We start from the raw sequence: 19,777 nt of genomic DNA on the forward strand, positions 1-19,777 counted from the left end.
ACACACATACAGAGGAGAAGACCAGATCTCAGCAGAGACATTGGAAGATTGGAGTGATGCAGCCACAACCCAAGGAATGCTGGCTGCCACCAGAGCTGGAAGAAGCAAGGAACGAATTCTTCTCTAGAGAGTCTGGAAGAAGTGTGGCGCTGCTGACCTGATTGTGGCCCAGTGATACTGATTTTGGATGATGGATTCTAGAATTACAAGAGAATAAATTTCTGTCATTGTAAGCCCCCTCTTGCCCCCCCACCCCAATTTGGTAATTTGCTACTGTAGCCACAGAATGCACCTGGACAGTTGTGAAGAAATTATTAGCTGAAAACGTTCATAAACAGAAGCATTATACACATCTTATTATATTCGATTATGAAAAAAAGTGATGACATTGGTTTCCTCTAAAAATTTAGTGTTAGAGGGTTGATATGGTATCTCTGAATAGGAAGGCCTAGTTCCTGCTCTCCCTCTCGCCTTCTCCAAAGGACTGACTTTGTAAGACAAGGAAGAGGAGCATCATTTCTTGAGGTCTCTACAGCACCTGCCTTGACTCTTCCAGCCTCTTAGCTGAGAAGACCAACAAGGAACCCAGATGCTGGAGACCCAGCCCTACAGCTCACTAGACATCAAGAAGGGATGGACAGACAGACACATCCGCAGTTTTCCCCATGCCCTAGCAATGGATTTGAACTTGTAACTCAGAAGTTGCCAGTCCTTTGTGCCTCTTACCTGTGCTCTTCCCTGGTGTTGCTGTTTTATTTGTTTACCTGCAGGGATTTCAGAGTTGAGCTGCAGCTCACTTTCTGAACCGGATTGGAGAGCAGTGTTTGTGTTGGTGGCTGATAGTATTCAGATTGCTCAAGGAACATTAGAGAAATTATAACTAAAACAGGAAGTTAGAAACAGTTTTAATTCCTCTGGGGATCTCGGAAAACAGCAATTGTGATTCCAGAAAGGAGATACAAATTGCTTGCAAATTCAGTTTGCTAAATAAATAGGTCTCATTGTTTGAAGTGGCTGGCCCTGTTTACTATCTGGTGAAAGAGGCCTTCTGACTAAAAGCCTATATACCACACTTTAACATGTCTTAAACGGTAGCTTCTGTGTTATGTATGCTTTATCACAATTTTTAAAAGGTCCATGTACAGATAATATAGTGTCCAGGATCTGCCAGGTTGAGCTCACCATTTTTTTTTCTCTCATAAAAATACTGTTTTGCCTTTTTAAAACAATGCACATCCATGTCACACATTAATAAGATGGCTCTGATTCCTGAATCAGGATAATTTATCTCCTAAGATCTCATAAAATTATTTTGTGCCGTGTGGATGGTGCAAGCTTGTTTAGCTTGATATTAAAAAGTGAGCCATCCTAATCATAATTCATTTCTAAGGTAGGCCCTTGGGTTGTAACCTGAGTCAGTTGGCAGGACTGGTTCAGTATAAGAGATTTGGAGCAGTTTTCAATGTCTCAAGCCATGTTGCATTCCTGTTTTTCTTTGCCAACCTCAGAAAATGCCCAGGCTCCCATATTCCCACATTTTCTCAATAGGGCCCAGCCTCTTGCTGAGCCAGCAGGTCAGATGGGTGCCCTCCGGGGGTGTGTGTGCATGTACTTTTTGGCATGTGTGTGTGTGCTTCTTCTTGCATGGGCGTGGTGTATTTTGGGGGTGAGGGGTGCTTGTTCACTTGGATTTAAATTCTGCTCAATTCATGCTGGTCCTTCCTGAGCCTGAGTCATCAGCTGAAGCTTAAACTTCTGGTCTAGACCAGAATACAAGACTGACGTAAGAACAAGAGGCTGCCTGTGTGCATTGAGCAGGCCTATAAGGGGGACTTTTAAAAACCCTTGTGTGTGGTAAAACAATTCCAAAGTTTTCTTCTCTTCTGTCTAGAACTGGGGAGGGCTGTTGAACCATATATATATATATATATATATATATATATATATATATATATATATATATATATATATATATATATATATATATTGTGTGTGTGTGTGTGCTTGCCAGCAAGTGCCAAAGAAGACTTGGTACTAGAAGCTCCTTGGGTGGGGTTAAGAAGACTGCCAGGGAGGATGAGCATCCAGGCAGACCTCGCTGGAGCTTGTACCTCTGAAGGGAGCATTAATCCCATCCCTTCCAGTGCTCAATCCCAGGCAGGTTCCCTTCCAGCAACCTGAGCCATGTTTCTCAGCCTCCACCCAAACACTTGCAGCAGGGAGAGCTCCTACCCAGTGCAGTCTGTTGTTGCACAACTCTCATTTTTATAATGTTGTAAATATTAAGCAAAATCTGCATTTGGGGGTGCATTTCAGCAGCTGGTTCCAAGCTGTGTCCTCTGTGGGACATCCACTGTGTTGTGTAGACTTGTACCCCATGTACTCACCCCCCTCTTCACATTCAGAGCATCATGACTGCTGGGGGGGATTTGACCAGGACGCTGTATTTCCCTGGTTTACTTACCAAATTATTGAACAAAGCATTAGGAATGGCTGCTATTACAATGAGTGCTTGCAGAGTGTCAGGCACTGGGCTCAGTGTTTTCTATCTGTTATCTCATTTAAACCTCCCAATAGCCCTATTGGAAATGGCATTATCTTTACTTAGGGAAAACCAAAGCTAAGGGAGGTTAAGTAATTAGCTCAAGATCATCTAGCTAGTAAATTTATGGACCTGGGATTTGAACTCAGGTGTGCCTATGCCCGTTTATAACTATAGACTCAGACAAAGCAAAAAAAGAAGTCATAGAATCAGACAGAAGAAATAAAGTAGCTGATTGTTTTTTGTCTCCTCCAGGGATAGCCATTGGAAATCACCCTGCTGCTCAGAAATGCCTTTTATAGGCATTTAGAGGCCCAGCACATGAAATTCGTGCACTGGGGTTTTGGTGGGGGTGTGTGGATTCCTCAGCCCAGTCTGTGCCCTCTCGCAGTCCAGGAGCCCTCGGGTTGGGCAGGGCGGGGGGGGGGGGTGTCCAATTGCCTCAGAGGCAGAGGAGGCTCCCACCACCGCCACCACCCCTGCACTCGCCATCTGTGAGCTGGCTTCTGGCTGAGCAGCACTCCCCTGTGGGAGTGCACTGACCACCAGGGGGCAGCTCCTTCATTGTGCGTCTGCCCCTTGGTGGTCAGTGCACGTCATAGTGACCCGTCGTTCCACTGTTCAGTCGATTTGCATATTACCCTTTTATTATATAGGATTTGAAAGGGGATGAAGGAAACGTGCTCAGAGCTTTACTGGGTTCAGAGGCGAGGCCCAGAGTGCGTGGTGTGTGGGGAGAATGGAAGGGAGTTATGGCAGCCCATGCACCCTGTCAAGTGCCCCTTGGGGCCATGAGCAGAGCCAGGTCACCATTCCCTCATGCCTGTCCAGGCTCGAGCTGCAGCCCTCTTCCGGAGAAAATTAAATTAAGGTTGTTTTTTAATCTTTGAAAACAAACGTTGGGAAGTAAATTAGGCTATGATGTAGCCCAGTGGGTTTTTTTATTTACTTTTATATGCACACATAATCATATATAGTAAAATCCACTTAGTTCCGGCTGCTATAACAAGATTACCATCAACTGGGTGGCTTGAAATTTCTTTATTACCTCAAGGCTGGGAAGTCCAATATCAAGGTGCCAGTGGATCTGGTGTCTGGTGAAAGCCTGCTTCCTGGTTTGCAGATGGCCTTGTTCTCACTGTATCCCACATCATGGGGATTGGGGGAAGCTCTGGCGTCTCTTCTTACAAGGGCACTAATCCCATTCATGAAGGCTCCACCCTCATGACTTAATGACCTCCCAAAAGTCCCACAGATAGGGGTTAGGATTTCAACATAAGAAGTTGGGGAAATACAACCACTCGTCCATAAATACACAATCATAAGGGTACATGTAGTTTCATTTGACAAATATATATATACATCTGTGTAGTCAACAACCAAAGCAACATGTAGGGCATTTCCATCGCCTAGAAAGTTCTCTCCTGCCCCTTTCTAGTCAGTCTTCTTCCCCTACCAGAGGTAAGCCATGGTTGGTTTGGTGTTGGCGATATACTCCTCATCCCTAGCCATGGAAGCAGGAGAATAAAGAATGAGGCTCTGAGAACAGAGCCAGAACTGGAATACAGACAGAGAGAGAGCCCTTCCTAACATTTTGTGCTCTAGTGCCTCACTCACCCCACCCTACACTCAGCTCTGTTAGACTGGGTGGCCTGTTTTACTCACACAGAAAACGATATGGCCTGGCCCCTATGATCAGCTAAATCAAACTCAACAATTCATATACTTCCAGGATTTGCTGAACATCGGCTTTAGTGAACATCATGCTTTAAGTCAGTTATAGTTCCCGCCCTGCATAAACCATTCCTGCCCCGCAACACTTAGAAATCCTTAGGAACTACACACAAGCTATCCACCCGCCAGGTTCGGGCAGAGTTTACTGTGACAGCACATCTGAATGGAGTGTGGAGCTGCTCTTTGTCACTTTCTGAGCCTCCCACACGTAGGCATTAGCTTCCCAAACGAACTGTCATTCAACCTGCTGGATGCGTGGGTGTTCTGCTTCTCACGAATCCTCGTTGCCAGTGGGTTTCCCAGGTGTGTTCACGTATCCTTGATAGTAGAGGGCACGATGATCGTGATGCTTAGTTTGTAAAGTTTAGAAGAATTCATCTACACTGAAACATACTTAACCCAAAACCTAGACTGAACATAATTAAATCTTCCCGCCATGGCTCTGGAGGGAGTGGAGACCCTTGCAGTCCTCCAAACGCATCGTTTACAGCTCCCGGTTCATTCATGTAGGATTTCTCATTAGCCAACTACTAGAGAATTTCAGCTAGTAGACTCTCAGGTGTGGTCTCGTATATGCATGGTTTGTGTTCAAGGTTTTTATCATTCCGGGCAGGAAAACTACACTCAGAATTAAGCTTTGGAGTGAGGCCTTATCTAAAAAATGGGTATGGTTTATAATAGAATTCAGTTCCAAAGTCCGCCATTGTAAGCAGAGATTAGGAATGTGGGCTTTGGAATCTGACCTACCTGGGTGCAGATCAGGGCTCAGTTACCTGTGAACTGTGTGACCTTGGGCAAGCTACTTAACCACCCTGAGCCTCCGTTCCCTTGTCTGTGAAATGGGACTAAGGATTGGCCATATCCACATGTTTGTTGTGCAGGTTAAATGAGATTGCACATGGAAGGCTTCACGGAGCCTCGCATGAGGTGCTCTGTAAGTGGCAGCATTTCAAAACAAAGTCAGTGACAACTCTGGTATCCACAGGACAGCAATTGAGAGACCTATATTTTGGTCATATATTCTCAGACAGAGATCCCCCTGTTCACCAAAGGTGTCGTGGGGGTTCTGAGGATATGGAGGTGGCCAATCCGTGGCCGGGGCCCTAAGGCCCCCACCAACACCCAAACAGAGCAGCTCTGCTTTTGTCTGTTTCGCATATTAGTTCCTATGGCATCTTTCCTTTGGACAGCTACTCAGAAAGTTAGGAAACCCCTGGTTTGATCCAGCCCCCTCATTTCATAGATGAGGAACCTGATTTTCCCAAGCACTCAGCAGAGGTCTCCTGACGCCCAGGCCTGTTCCTTCCCAAGACCCCGCCCTGTCATAGACGGAGACAACTAAAGTAGAAGAAAGAAGCCAGTGTTAACCTGCTATTGTGTTTTCACAGGGTTCTTCCAGCCAGTTTCTAGGTCAAAAATGTCTCTAGAAAAAGAAAATTGTCCTTTTTACCCCCACCCCATAGCTCAGTTTGTAAAACTCCGGGGGGTGGACAGTTGGGGTAGCAAGAGTCTTTGTAAAAAAGATACTCGCCTGGAAGTTCTTTATCCTCTTTCCCTGGGGAACCCCTGCTCCATCTAGTGGCCTTTGCTCCATCTTGTGGCCACTGACCATACCTCTCTCCATGGCCAGCATCTTGTAAACATATTCCCCGGCGTGCCCAGTGAGAGCACCGGGTGACGTCAGGTTCCATCCTTTCTGTCAGTGCTACTTCTCCCACCTGGACAGGACGCAGGCCGGCATCCATCCCATGCTCAGCTGCTTATCTTGCACATCCTCTCTTCTCCAGCCTCTCAACATCGCCTACAGCCACATCTACAGCTCCTACAGGAACTTCGTGGGGCCCCCTCACTTCAAGACCATCTGCAGACTCCTGGGCTACCAGGGCATCGCCGTGGTCATGGAGGAGCTGCTGAAGATCGTCAAGAGTTTGGTAAGGACGGGCCACATGAGGCCTGGGATGTGCCCCAGCATGGTGGATAGGAACAAGATCTGCTGTCACTTTTTACCCGGCTCTGAAATCAAGACACGTCAGCTGTGTCTGTAGGTAGAGACCTTTCCCCTTATCCCTTGGTTCCTCTTACCTGTTGCTCTGTTACATTTCTGTGATCCTTCCGACTTGTGCCTATGCCTCTCATTGTCTGACCCTGGGCTTACTCCCTGTGCTTCATGACTGAACTCAGCAATCCTGACATTGACCTTCAGGGTCTAGTAATGGTTGCGCGTAGTCCCCTCCTGTGCCATGTTGTCTAATTTCTGCATGGTATACCTATGGCACGGGTGCTACCATTTTCACCTCCCATGCCCCTGGCAGACATCTCTAATCAATCACCGTGCTTCTTCCCCTTGAGATTTCTTGCTAAATTCTGTTACCAATACTGCACTGGCCTCAAGCCAATCCCTTTATCACCATTCTGTCTCTGCCCCACGTATGGTCATCTGAACCTTCATTTAATTCCCCGCAACACTGTTAAAGCAAGGGTGAAACAAGATTTTCCTGAAAATTTGAGCTGATGAAAGAGAAATAAAAAAGTAATGTATAACCATGTCAGGCATGTCAAGAAGGATTGACTGGCTAACTCCAGTTCTCTGGTAGCAGCTGTGTGGAGCCATGGATTATGAACTGTGACGCTCAATCCAGAAAATGTGAATTGATTAAAGAAGTCTTGGACATGGTGGATAAATGTGCTATGGGTTTTCCCTGCTTGAAGAAGAGACTGTCTCAGTCTCCACAGCTATCTGGCCCCATTTCATTTCAACTCTTAGTCTGGGTCCCATGTAAGCCCCCTACCCCAGGAAGGACAGCATGCCTAGAAACTGTCCTCCCTAAAGTCTATAAGCCCAGGGGGCTAATGAGAAAGCTCCCTCTTCTGTCTTATAATGGCCCATTTTCCCTTAGAAAGGGCACCGGGGCTGCCACCCATCGTTAGGGGAGAACCTGCCCTGTCCTATCAGGGAACAGAGCCTTTCTGTCTCAGTCAGCTCTGGCTGCTGTAACAAACATACCACAGACTGGATGGCTTAAACAGCATGCTTATTTCTCACAGTTCTGGAGCCTGGAGGTCCAAGATCAGGGCAAGCATGGTCAGGTTCTGGTGAGAGCCTTTCTCCTAGTTCATTGCTTCCTGGCTGTGTCCTCACATGACAGAGAGACATCATCTCTCGCCTGTCTCTTCTTATAAGGGCACTAATCCCACGTGAGAGCCCCACCCTCATGATTAATTACCTCTGGAAGGCCTCATCTCCAAATACCATCACATTGGGAATTAGGGTTTCAACACATGAATTTAGGGACACATTCAGCATCGCACTTACCCACTGGTTTCAGCAGAACCCCCTGTACACCCCTGTAGCCCAGCGTTCAGCCTAGAGATGCACCTGAGCAGCAACAGTGGATTATTTCCTTTTTACTCTTGTTTTCTCAGCTCCAGGGGACCATTCTCCAGTATGTGAAAACACTGATCGAAGTGATGCCCAAGATATGCCGCTTGCCCCGGCATGAGTATGGCTCCCCAGGTGGGTGATGGGGAACCGGGGCAGGGGTGGTGAGAGGAAAATAATGCAAACCCCTCCCGTGGTGGGAAGGGACTCCGGCCACCTGCCTTGGAGGGTCTGCTTCTCTAAAATACCCACACGCTGGCAGAGCTCTGGGTTTGCATCCTCCCTCTGCCACTAGCTAGCAGCTAGCCTCCAACCATTTTTTTATCCCTCTGAGCGGTAGTCTTCTTCCATCAGCGAAGGCAATTGATGGCGGCTGGGCCTGCCTCACAGGCCTGCTGGGAAGTTGTACGAGGATGCAAACGGGAGAGCAAGGTTTACTCATAAAGGTCTTCATTAGCTTAGCATCTCTAGGATTCCATCCTCCATCTGCCCCAGGTGGCATTTCTAATGTGAGTCCGGAAACAGGAGTCTTTGCCATTTGACATCTGGGCAGAGAAGTGATTCTCCCCTTCCCTCATAGTCAGTGGAGTAGAGACTGAATTGGGGGCTTGGGGCATCCAGGAAGATGTCTGCTGGGTCAGTGTGATTTAGAACAGGGAAGGGCTGGGGCCGAAAACTCTGGTGCTCAGTCTCAGCTGCCCCATGTACTAAGCTGTGTGACTCTGGGCATGCCACTTACCCTCTCTTAGCCTCATCTGAAAACGAGAGTAATAGTGCCTGATTCATAGTGTTGCTATGAGTATCAAATGAGGGATTGCAGATAAAGTCCTTAGCACAGCATCTAATACTGCTAAATAAATGTTAATGCCTGTCATTATTGAGAATTCAGGAAAGTTTTTGGAGGGACTGGGAAAGACCCAGGGCTGCTCACTGTGTGTGTGTGTGTGTGTTCTGTTTTGTTCCATAAAAGACTGGAACCTGCCTCCTGATCTTTCTCTAGTACTGAGCCTGAAGGAAGCCTTACCCCAGGGCCCACAGGTTTGGCTTTTGGCTGTCCCCGAGTCAGGTCTGGGGCTGCTGCTCAGTTGACAGGTCCCATGAACCCAGCTGAGCTGTGTCAACTCCCCGCTGACCGCCCCCCTGCACCCTCAGGGATCCTGGAGTTCTTCCACCACCAGCTGAAGGACATCATTGAGTACGCAGAGCTCAAAACAGACGTGTTCCAGAGCCTGAGGGAAGTGGGCAACGCCATCCTGTTCTGCCTGCTTATAGAGCAAGCTCTGGTGAGTCCTGAGCCCAGAGGGAGCGTCCCAGGCTGGGAGGAACCCTCCCGCATCAGACTCCTGAGGCCCCACCACACCTGACCAGGGCCTGCAGCAAGATCCACGCTCTTCCGGTGGGGCCCACACCCCCCCTTTCCGTGTCAGACGGCTCGACCATCCGAGCGCTAGGGAGGAACGCGGGTCCCACCCTGCCCACCTTCACTAGCGGCCAGACTTTGGCCATCTGGGAGTCTTAATTTTCCCGTCACTCATTAAACAAATAATGACTCCTTGGCTGCCGTAGGACAGGCACTGCCCTTCTGGACATAGCAGTAGCCAAGTCCCTGCCTCGTGTCCTGGGCAGTCACGAGGAGACCCATTTGAGTAGTATTTACCCAGAAGTGATGTGGTCACAGTCACAGTCAGTGCCATGAGGGACGAGTGCAGGGTTTAATGGGGACATAGAACCGAGAGCCTGCTGTGGTGTTGAGGGTGTTGATAGCCTGCGCCTGGCCAGGTGCAGGTTTGGGTGGAAGATAAATGGCCAGGAACAGGAGAGACAGATTATTGCTGTTTTTATTCCGGAGAGGGAGGCAGTGGAAGAAGTAAATAAGCAGAGATTGTGAATGCAGATGGTGTACGTGCTGAGGGAAATAGGACACATAGAGAGTGATGGGTGTCAGGAGAGGATGAGGCTTGAACGTCTTTAAGAAAAAGCAGCCCATAGTGAGCTGGACTGCGGAGGGTAAGGGGCCAAGGTCGGGGCTGAGGGGGGAGAAGCAGGTGGCCGCAGTCCCTGGCCATCCCCTTGTGAGATGGAGAGTGAGGGGGTCTGATTGACTTTCTTTAAAGGCCCCTTTGGCCACTCGGAGAAGGACTGGCTGAAAGGTGAGTCAAGGACGAGGCTTTTGCAGTTGTCCATCCCAGGGGTCACCTTGCAGGCAGGCACATGGAGAAGGGAGGGAAAAGGAAGGCATTAGGAAGGAGGGGAACCAAAGTAGAGAGAGATGTGGAGGAGACCATGATAGCAAGAGCTCAGAAGAAGAGACCAGGAAGGTTCTTGCTTCCGGTTGTCTGTAAGTCCATGCCTCAGGGTCCCATCTCCACAGGAGGGACATGTACGCACTGGAAGGTCTGAAATATGCAGGCTTGCTCCTCCTCCATGAGTAATTGCCTCTCTGCTCCCCTTTAGAAGGACTCTCCAGGCAGCTAAGTGTTCCTCTTTATAGAAACAGGTTTATAACGTGGTTCAGTGGGCCTGGGTTGCCATGGCAACTTAGCCTTCAGCAGTCATAGGGATGAGATAAGTAGGAAGCACTGCTCTGCTCAAGGCCTCAGGAAGATGAGGAGATGTTCCAGGGGCGCGGGGGGTGGGGGGGTTGGAGGGTGCAGGTCCCTGAAGCCTCAGGTCTGTGCGCGCCTCCTTAGCATTGATTACACTTCTCCTGACAGACCCTGAGAGGCAGACTATGGACGGGGCTACAGGAAAAGGAACATTTTTCTCAGGCATCCCTGCCTTGGTGATCACTTGCATGTATCACTGAGGACAACAGGACACTTCAGAGCTGAGAGAGACCCCCACAGAGTATATGTTCCAACCCACCCGCCCCCCCATTCATAAGTGGGGAAGTGAGGAACCAGAGAGGGGAGCCACTCGCCCGAGGTCACACAGCACATCAGCAACCGAGGTAGAAAAACAAAGTCATAGGTTTTTAGTACCATTCCCAGTCCTGGGGGACAGGGGGCGGGCACATAGCAAAGGTCAGGGCTCCCCAAAGCTGTGCACTCTGCTTTCTACGTAGACAGCTGGGGAAATCCTCAAAGCCATGACACTTTCTGAAGTTGGAATGAGGCATAAGCTTTCTGGAGATTTTTACTTTATGAAGCTAGAATTACATACATATTTAAATAACATACCAATTGTTCTCATTAAAGAGGGGAACTAGGAGCAAAGATGGGGGGGATGGCAAAGAGGAAAGAGTGTGACTGGAGCATCCATTCTATGGAGGACTCTGAAGTCATGAAAAAGAACAAGGTACTAGCCCGGCCGATTGGCTCAGTGGCTGAGCGTTGACCTATGAACCAGGAGGTCATGGTTCGATTCCTGATCAGGGCACATGGCCAGGTTGCAGGCTCAATCCCTACTGTGGGGTGTGCAGGAGGCAGCCAATCAATGATTCTCATCATTGATGTTTCTCTCCCTCCCTCTCCCTACCTCTCTGAAATCAATAAAAAAAAATTTTTTTTTTAAAAGAGTAAGGTAATAACTACAGTAACTTTGTACATACCAGCAGAAAACATGGTAAAAGTCATAATATTGAGTGGGGAAAAAGCTAGTTCCAAGACAAGACACACATCAGTATGATGCCATACATGTAAAATAAACAAAACATTAAAACCCAAAAAAGATTACTGCATTTAAAAAAAAAAAAAAAAGCTAGGAAAAAAAGCATAATAGTTTAGGCATTTTCTCTATTATTGGAGGGGATCAGGATTAAAGGTCAATAGGGACTTTACTTTTATCTGGAGTGTCTGATATTTTACATGGAAAGTATATTTGTGTAGTATTATTGAACTGAAAGTAAATATAAAAAGGTAGAAGTGCATATAATAGTTTAGAAAACCTGGAAAGATACTGAAAAGTACAAAGTGAGAAGTCTTGCCCATTTTTCTTTGGTGTCATCTGTCTTTTTCTAACAGACTTGCAGTTTTTTCTGGTGTGGGCTCCATATTGGTAGATATTCTGCAAGCACCTTCTCTCATTCTGTGGCTTGCCTTTTTAACAAGTTATTAGTATCTCATTACTTTTTAGGTAGAGAGAATATAAATTGAAAAGTGATTACTTAGCCCTGACCGGTTTGGCTCAGTGGATAGAGCGTCGGCCTGCGGACTGAAGGGTCCCAGGTTCGATTCCGGTCAGGGGCATGTACCTTGGTTGCGGGCACATCCCCATTGGGAGGTGTGCAGGAGGCAGCTGATCAGTGTTTCTCTCCCATCGATGTTTCTACCTCTCTATCCCTCTCCCTTCCTCTCTGTAAAAAATCATTATATTTAAAAAGAAAAGTGATTACTTAGACAAAGTATTTTCTTCTTTAACTTAGGTGCTTAATATTTAGGGTGCAATATTAGTACAGAACCCCATACACCTATGGAGTGGGGTGTTTGTTTTCTTGGTGCTTTTAATTAAGGTCCACTGTACATCCAGTAATATACAGAATATGGAGTATTCTCACTGCATAGATTAATTGAATTGTCCATTTTACTTTGGATGGACATTTGAATATTTACAGTTTGATACTGTTATGAAAGGAGCTATCATGAATATCCTTGTACATTTCTTTTGGTGAATATACGCTCTCATTTGTATCAGGTAAGTACATGGCAGTACAATGGCTGAGTCAATGTATAGACACATGTTTAGCTTCAGTAGAGACTGCCAAGCAGTTTTACAAAATGGTTGTACCCATTTAGTTTCCCATTCAGCGAGGTATTGGAGTTTTAATTCTTTGCATCCTCGTGAACGCTTTATTTCTCTCTTTTCAACAATCATAGGCATTCTGGTAGATGTGTCATGATATCTCATTATGGCTTTTACTTCCCTGATGACCAATGAGGCTGAGTCTCTCCATATGGTATTGCCATTTGGACCGCCTCTTTGTGAAATGCTGTTCAGTGTTTTCGCCTATTTCTTATTGATTTACCTTTTTCTTATTGATTTGTGGCTGTTATTTATATATTGTGGATATACGTATTGCAAATATATTCCTACAGCTTGTCTTTTGATGAACAGAAGTTCCTAAGGTGTGGTGTATTTTATCTTTTTTTTTTTTTCCCTGTGTGGCTGGTGCTCTTTGACTTATTTAAAAAGTCTTCCTTACTGTAAAGTCATGAAGTTATCTTCTGAAAGTTTTAGAGTTTAGCCTTTTAAGGCGTAATAGGCCTTTACGTGTGTTATGTATCTGGACTGGATGCTTGTGTTTCCTGGGAGGTAGGAATCCAATCTCATTTCTTGCCAAGTTGGCCCAGCACCACTGATTAAAAAGACCTCTCCTCCCCACTCTGCATTGTCATGCTGCACCTGTCATTTATCAAGCGTCCACAAAAGGGTCTGGTTGTGGCAGGCTCTTCAATATTCTGAGTCTAATCTAAAATGAGTCAGCATTTCTTAAGTAACTGTTTATAAGTCTGTTATGTTTTTCAAGGAAATTCTGCTGTGATTGACTAGTATTTCCTCTTTTACCCCGAGAAGTCATAAGGTGGTCATTAGGGATATATCCCACCGACACCATGTTTTTATTCAAATATTGTGTGGTTTTCCGTCCATCAGCCCATTGCTTGCTATGCGGACATGCACCAGGAGGGGGCCCTGTTCATTCATGTGAGGAAGGGAGACCTCAGTCCACATCTGCCTTTTACTGCCAGGCCTCCCACTGAGGACTTGAGCCTGTTTCCTGCCTTTGACCCCTGTTGTTTATTTCTTCTCTCCCCCTCATAGTTGAGTGGGCCACAGCCACAGTCTGGTCGGCCGTGAGAGCCTTGCTTCTCTTACAGGAGGTGAGGAGATGCTGGGCCCAAACCCACAGACTCGAATGTAGGTCAGATCTGGGGAAACCATCAGAGACCATCCAGGGTAATTGTCTCAGCCACAGCACCGCTGACATTTTGGGCAGATAATCCTTTGTTGTAGGGGCCCGTCCTGTGCACTGTAGGATCTTGGGCAGCATCTCTGGGGTCTACCCAGTAGGTGCCAGTAGCACCCTCCCCAGTATGACACGGAAAAGGTTTCCAGGCACTGCCGGATATTCTTTTGGAGGACAAAACCTCCCCCTGTTGAGAACCACCGATCCAGTGCAATCCCCCATTTCACAGAATGGAAACTGAGGCCCTGCGAGGGAGACGCCCTTCCCAGGGGTTCAGCTAGAGCGGGAGTCGGGCGAGAACCAGGAGCCTTCTGGCTGGCACTCAGGGACAGAGAGGCGATCCGTGGCACTGTGCAGACTGCTGCGTGGGTTTTGGGTTTTACTTCTTATTTTTGTTTTAATTCCAGCTTCACATCTGGTTCCTTTATCTCCTGCTCCCACTTTATAGTCCCTTTAATTGGGTTTGCCTTGTTGCATAACTGAAATAAATTCACTGCTAGAACACCCAGAGGAGCAGAAAGAACACAAAAGCCACATTACCACGCTGCCATAGCCATTGTTCACATTCCGCAGGACGCCTTCCAGACGCTTTCATGTCTCAGCGTATAGATTTCCCTCATGTATATGTTTTCACTTTGTGTAGTCGTGAAAGTGATCTTCACCAAGCGGAGGCGTGCAGCCAGGATGGAGAGCCCCTGACCTAGAAGGGGTCTCCTTGAACTGCTGTTTCCAGAGCTCAGTCACTGCTGTGTGCTTGTCCCAGTTCTTGCTGTACCTGCGGACCACAGGTCCTTTCCTTACATGATATTTTTATTTCAATTTGCTTACTTCATAACTTCAATTTATTTTCAAGAAACACTTTTAATATCACCTCCATGAAAAACTCATCATCTCTTATCACCCTTAGAAAGCAACCAGAATAATAAATTCAATCAGCATAAGGCAAGGCTGTGTCATTCCAGCTGCCGCCTGCCCGGGCCTCTGCACCAGAGGCCTGCTCCCTCTCTGTGTTAAAAACAGAGCAGCTTAGCACGTGTTTCAAGAGGTAATAGGGTTGCTCTTAGGAAAGGCTGCAAATGGAGACTTTCTCATTAAAATTGTCAGAACGATGGATAGGAAACTGGAAAGGCAGTAACTTTCTCACTGTATGACTCACTATTATGAAATGCCCTTTCCCTGTACCCCCAACCTGTACCCTTTGGGAAATGCCCACCTTGGTAGACATGGACATGCACTTGTTGGGGGGAGCGGGGGGAAGGGGGAAGAGAGTTACTTTCTAGGCCAGTTTCTTGGTTGTAGAGCTTTCCCAGTTGACCACACATGATTCTGATCCAGAATAATAATTATTTTTCCTCTTGACAATTCGGGGGGTGGGGGGAGGGGGGGAGGTGAGACATCACAATATGGAGCATTAATGCAGGTGAGGCGCAGATTGGTGGGGAAGACCACACACAGAATCAGATCAGATTAAATTCCTGATTTATTTAGCCAGGGCTACAGAGAGCCGGCTCCTGGAAGGGAGGGCCCACGGAGCAGGAGCACGTGGACCGCACCTCAGCTTCCCCCTGTACCTGCAGCCCCAGATGAGGGGCCAGAAGCTACAGCTGGTACGTTCTGTACCAAGGAGGGTCGTGTGGATGTAGGAAGCCTAATTTCTTGCCTGCTCCACAGGCCCTGTATCCTTGGGGCTTAGCCTCAGTATGCGGGAAGCTCAGACACTGACCATCTATGTGCATCCATATAAGGGAATGTTTAAACCAGACCGCTGGGCTCTCTGGTCAGGCCCCATCCCCTCCCTGCCTTTCTGAGCCAGAAAACCGCAGGGGATTCCTGTGGGGGCTCGACCTCCAGTTTGCCAGCTCATTTCTCCTCACTCACTTGACAAAGATAAAAACATATGACATTCATGTTAGTGTTATGTGTCTTTTTGTGGCCTCAAAACTCAGAGCAAACTGTTATTTGAGAAAATATTGTTCTAAGATTGCTCTGATGACTACCTTTAGGAAATCTGCTAAAATGGTATGGTGTTTTTCACCCAGAAACAGAGCCTAAAGGGAGAGGTTATTGTTCTACATGAGCCCAGCATGCCTGGGATCACAGTGACCCTGTTTTTTTAAAATATGCATTTTGAATTTTCTATCCTTTAACCGAGAGAAAGCAATCCCCCATTAACCTCATGGACTACATTGGGAACATGAGGTTTTTGTGGTATTTGATGGTCTATCAGTTTTAAATTAAGTGAAACAGAAAAGGACATTTTTAAGGCTGAAAGCAGTGCCAAAATAAAATACTCATCCCTTGAAGAATTTTGATGTGGGTTCCTTACCAATAAAATATTTTTGCATTCTGACCAAAAACTTTTTGGCTTTGACTTGCACTGTTGGCAAAGAGCAATTTTACATTCAATCTTGATCCTTATTAATCTTCTAATGATTACCTCTCTCGTAACCATAATACATTAGTGGTTGTCCTAAGCAACAGGAATAATAAGCATTACTGTGGCACTTGGTAGGTGCAGAAACTTCAGAAAACTCATCATGGTTGGATCCCAGTTTAAAAAAAAAAACTATAAAAGAAATGTTTTAAGAACTGAGCAGCCGAAACCGGTTTGGCTCAGTGGATAGAGCGTCGGCCTGCGGACTGAAAGGTCCCAGGTTCGGTTCCGGTCAAGGGCATGTACCTTGGTTGCGGGCACATCCCCGGTAGGGGGTGTGCAGGAGGCAGCTGGTCGATGTTTCTCTCTCATCGATGTTTCTGGCTCTCTATCCCTCTCCCTTCCTCTCTGTAAAAAATCAATAAAATATATTTAAAAAAAAAAAGAACTGAGCAAATTTTGGTATTGACTGCATATTATATGATATTAAGAATTTTTAAATTTATTTATTTATTAACGAAGATTCGTGCAAGAATAGGCCTTCCTTCCCCTGGCTGCCGGCACTGCCTTCGCTCCAGCCAGAGCCGCCTTTTTGCTCCGGCCCAGAGCTGCCTTTGCGCCTTCCCATGCTGCCCAGAGGCCCCGAGTGGCTGGGGCGGTGCGGAATGCCTGAGTCCCGCCCCGCCCCCAACCGCTAGGCGCCTGCATATGCAAATTAACCCACCATCTTTGTTGGGTTAATTTGCATACTTGCTCCTGATTGGCTGGTGGGTGTCACAAAGGTACGGTCAATTTGCATCTTACTCTTTTATTAGTGTGGATTTTGAGAGAGAAGTGGGGTGGGCAGTGGTGGGGAGACATTGCTTCTTGTATATGCCTTGGCCAGGGATCAAACAGGCAACCTTGGTGTATTGGATGATGCTTTAGCCAACTGAGATACCTGGCCAGGGCTAAGAATTTTTTTTAGCGTTGTAATCATAGTACTGAGGATGTCCTTGTTTTTAGGAGTTGCGTTCTAAAGTATTTCATGCCAAGTAATGCAATAGCTTTAACTTACTTTCAAGTGATTCAGTAAAACATATAGTCAAAGCAGATGTGGCAAAATGTTTGCAGCGATGCTGCATCAAGGGTATAAGGATGTTCATTGTTCTTTCAAGTGTTTTGTTTGTTTAACATTTTTCATAACACAAACTTGAGGGAGAAAAATGTAAGGTTGGTTTTAGGAAAGATGATTGTCCTGTAGGCCCGTGGCCACTTACAGATCAAGCCAGACAGTCCTGGGAGGTCTCAGCTCCCTCCATCACCCATTTCTTCATTTAATAAGAAGCACTACTATCTTTACTTATATCCTAATAAATACGCAGTGCCTCCCAATTAAAGAAATGGTATCTCTAAGTTTAGAGACTATCACACAGAAGACGACCAAAAAGGCATCAAGAGGCAAAGGAGAAGGCAAGGGTATCAAGCCCACAACCTGGGCATGTGCCCTGACCGGGAATCAAACCCTGACCTCCTGGTTCATAGGTGGACGCTCAACCACTGAGCAATACTGGCCAGGCTGATCAGTTTTTTAAAAGAAAACTGTAGGCTAGAGGGGCTTGGAAGACTCTCAGAAGGTGAAATTTGAATAAGTCTTTATGGAATGGGTAAGAGTGAGTGGAGAACTATGGCTTGGGAGGAATTTATAGGTATAAATCTATGGGTATAAATTTGACCACATGAGTGGTCCTTGGAATCACACCACCAGCAGATCTTCCAAAATTTGCTGCCTGCAAAGAAACTACTTACACAAGTTCAGGATAGAGGCTACCTTTTGGGGGGTGGAGAACACAGGTATCAGTACCTTCTTATTTCTTTTTTTCCGGAAGATGGCTCAAGGTTCATTTCATTCTTCAAGCTGCATATACATATTACAGTATGTTTAAGTTTAAAGAACATTAGTAGCTATGACCAGAAACCCAGCAAATAAAGCAACAAAAATGTGATCCTATCAGCTATGAGTGAGGCTAAAAAGTTTCTCAGGTGGTGAGATTTTAAGTAATTTTCTCCTGTTCTGTTTTTGATCATTTTACTTTTTTTTTCATCATATGTATGTAAAATGGGGGGTGGGGAGCGTATTTCAAGTGTTCCAAGGCTCTGGCCACATGGGCTGCTGTGGAAAAGCAGTGGGTGTGGAAGTGAGGGGCCCTGTCCACCCCACTGCTTCTTTATCACTGTGTTTTGGAACTTCACCTTCCTGAGAGCCTCCATTCCTCCCCCATAGGACGGGATCATAAGAGCTGCCTCCCAGGATGTTCTGGGGTGTAGGGCAGATAGTGGGTACAAAGCACCTGGCACATGGTGCTCAGTAAATACTCGTTTCCTCCCGTTCCCCGGAGAACAAAGTGATTATGTTGTTACAGACTCTTTGTTCTAGGGAAGGACCCTGAGACACCATTTAATCCAACCTCTTCATTTTGTTCCATTTAAATTGTTCTTAATTGCACCTGAAAACAAATAAAAAAATACAGATGAGCTCATGATGCAAAGCATCCTTCTTAAGCTCGACTGCACCTCTCCCCGCCTGCATCCCAGTCGCCAGGCAACCTGTTCTCATCATTCCTGATTCAAGTTCTTCTAGTTATCTCCATAACGCCTAATAATATGAGGATGACCCCTGTTTCTTACTTAGCCGCTTTAGACAATACTTATAGACTCCCTAATGGAAAGATGAGATTTTAAGCTCATTTACATCTCTCCTCACTCTTCTTCTCAACATTTCATTATACTACTTAGAATTGCTGTTGTTTTCTCTTATAACCAGCGATAATATATTTACATTATACTCTAGTGCAGCAGTAATATTGATTCTACACACTCTCAGTGGACTTCACAGGCCAGTGGCTGGGTGGGTTCCTGGGCAGAGTTGAAGGCCAAGTGTGGATCCTTTCAGACTGAGATTGGACAAGAGGGAGCTCAGCCGTTAGCATTGGCACCCACAATGGAAGCTTGTTTGGATCCCTGACTCAGGCCTGTGTGTGCTCCACGCGGAACTAGACATTTTTATCATCGCTATGGCCTCAGCAAACAAATACCTTCCCAGAAGGTGTTGCAGAGTATGCAGCCACCTCACCATGCAAATGGCCACGTAACGCCTCCTCTGGGAGCTCCTTGGCAAATGCTTTCCCACCTTTGCCAGGACACCACATCCTTGTGTCTTTCCTCACCTTCATTAACAATGGCATTGCCAGGTGGAGAACACACAGGAAGCATGCCAGCAGGAGGCATCCTCCCCAAGAACCTTTGGAGTCCTGAAGTTTGCGAACTCGGAGTGGTGGTGGGGAGGAGAGGGGTAAATGGAACACTCTTGTCTCCCCTAAAGAAATTTGAAGTGGAAACTCATCATGTAAAATGGATAAATCAGCAACATTGCCTCTTTTCCCATCTCCTAAAGGTCTCCCAAGATCAATTTTATCCACATTGACAAAACAGAAAGTTGATAGTTCGTACAATGGGCAACTTTCCTAGTAACAAGACATTGCTAGGAGCAACTAAAATTTTGGAAGCAAACAGGAAAGATAAAAAAACTTGGCGGTGGGGTTAGGTGTATCTGCCTGGATACTTCAGCAGTTCCTCATTGCCCTTCAAGTAAAATCCAGGCTTCATACCATGCCTATGAGGCCACACATGAACTGGTCCCTCCCTACCATCAGGGCCTCAGACTGGGCTATGATTCCTGCATCACTTTACTCCAATTGACTTTCTGCCCCAGGCCCTTTGCACTGGAATGCTCTTACCTCATACCTACATAGCTTGCTCCCTCACTTCATTCCATTCTTTATTTAAATGTGTTTGCCTCAAAAAAGA

General features: G+C 46.4%; 1 protein-coding gene across 1 annotated transcript in view; it reads left to right on the forward strand.

Moving 5' to 3' along the window:
* Window positions 1-19,777, forward strand: part of CYFIP2 (cytoplasmic FMR1 interacting protein 2) — a 106,826-nt gene that overhangs the window by 72,043 nt on the left and 15,006 nt on the right. The window contains exons 24-26 of the mRNA XM_079771342.1: window positions 6,064-6,207; window positions 7,700-7,790; window positions 8,808-8,938. Of these exons, the coding sequence (XP_079627468.1) occupies window positions 6,064-6,207; window positions 7,700-7,790; window positions 8,808-8,938 (366 nt within the window). The remainder of the gene's footprint in view (window positions 1-6,063; window positions 6,208-7,699; window positions 7,791-8,807; window positions 8,939-19,777) is intronic.

The sequence above is a fragment of the Cnephaeus nilssonii genome (genome assembly GCF_951640355.1).
Source record: "Cnephaeus nilssonii genome assembly, chromosome: 5".
In the NCBI taxonomy this organism is placed as follows: domain Eukaryota; kingdom Metazoa; phylum Chordata; class Mammalia; order Chiroptera; family Vespertilionidae; genus Cnephaeus; species Cnephaeus nilssonii.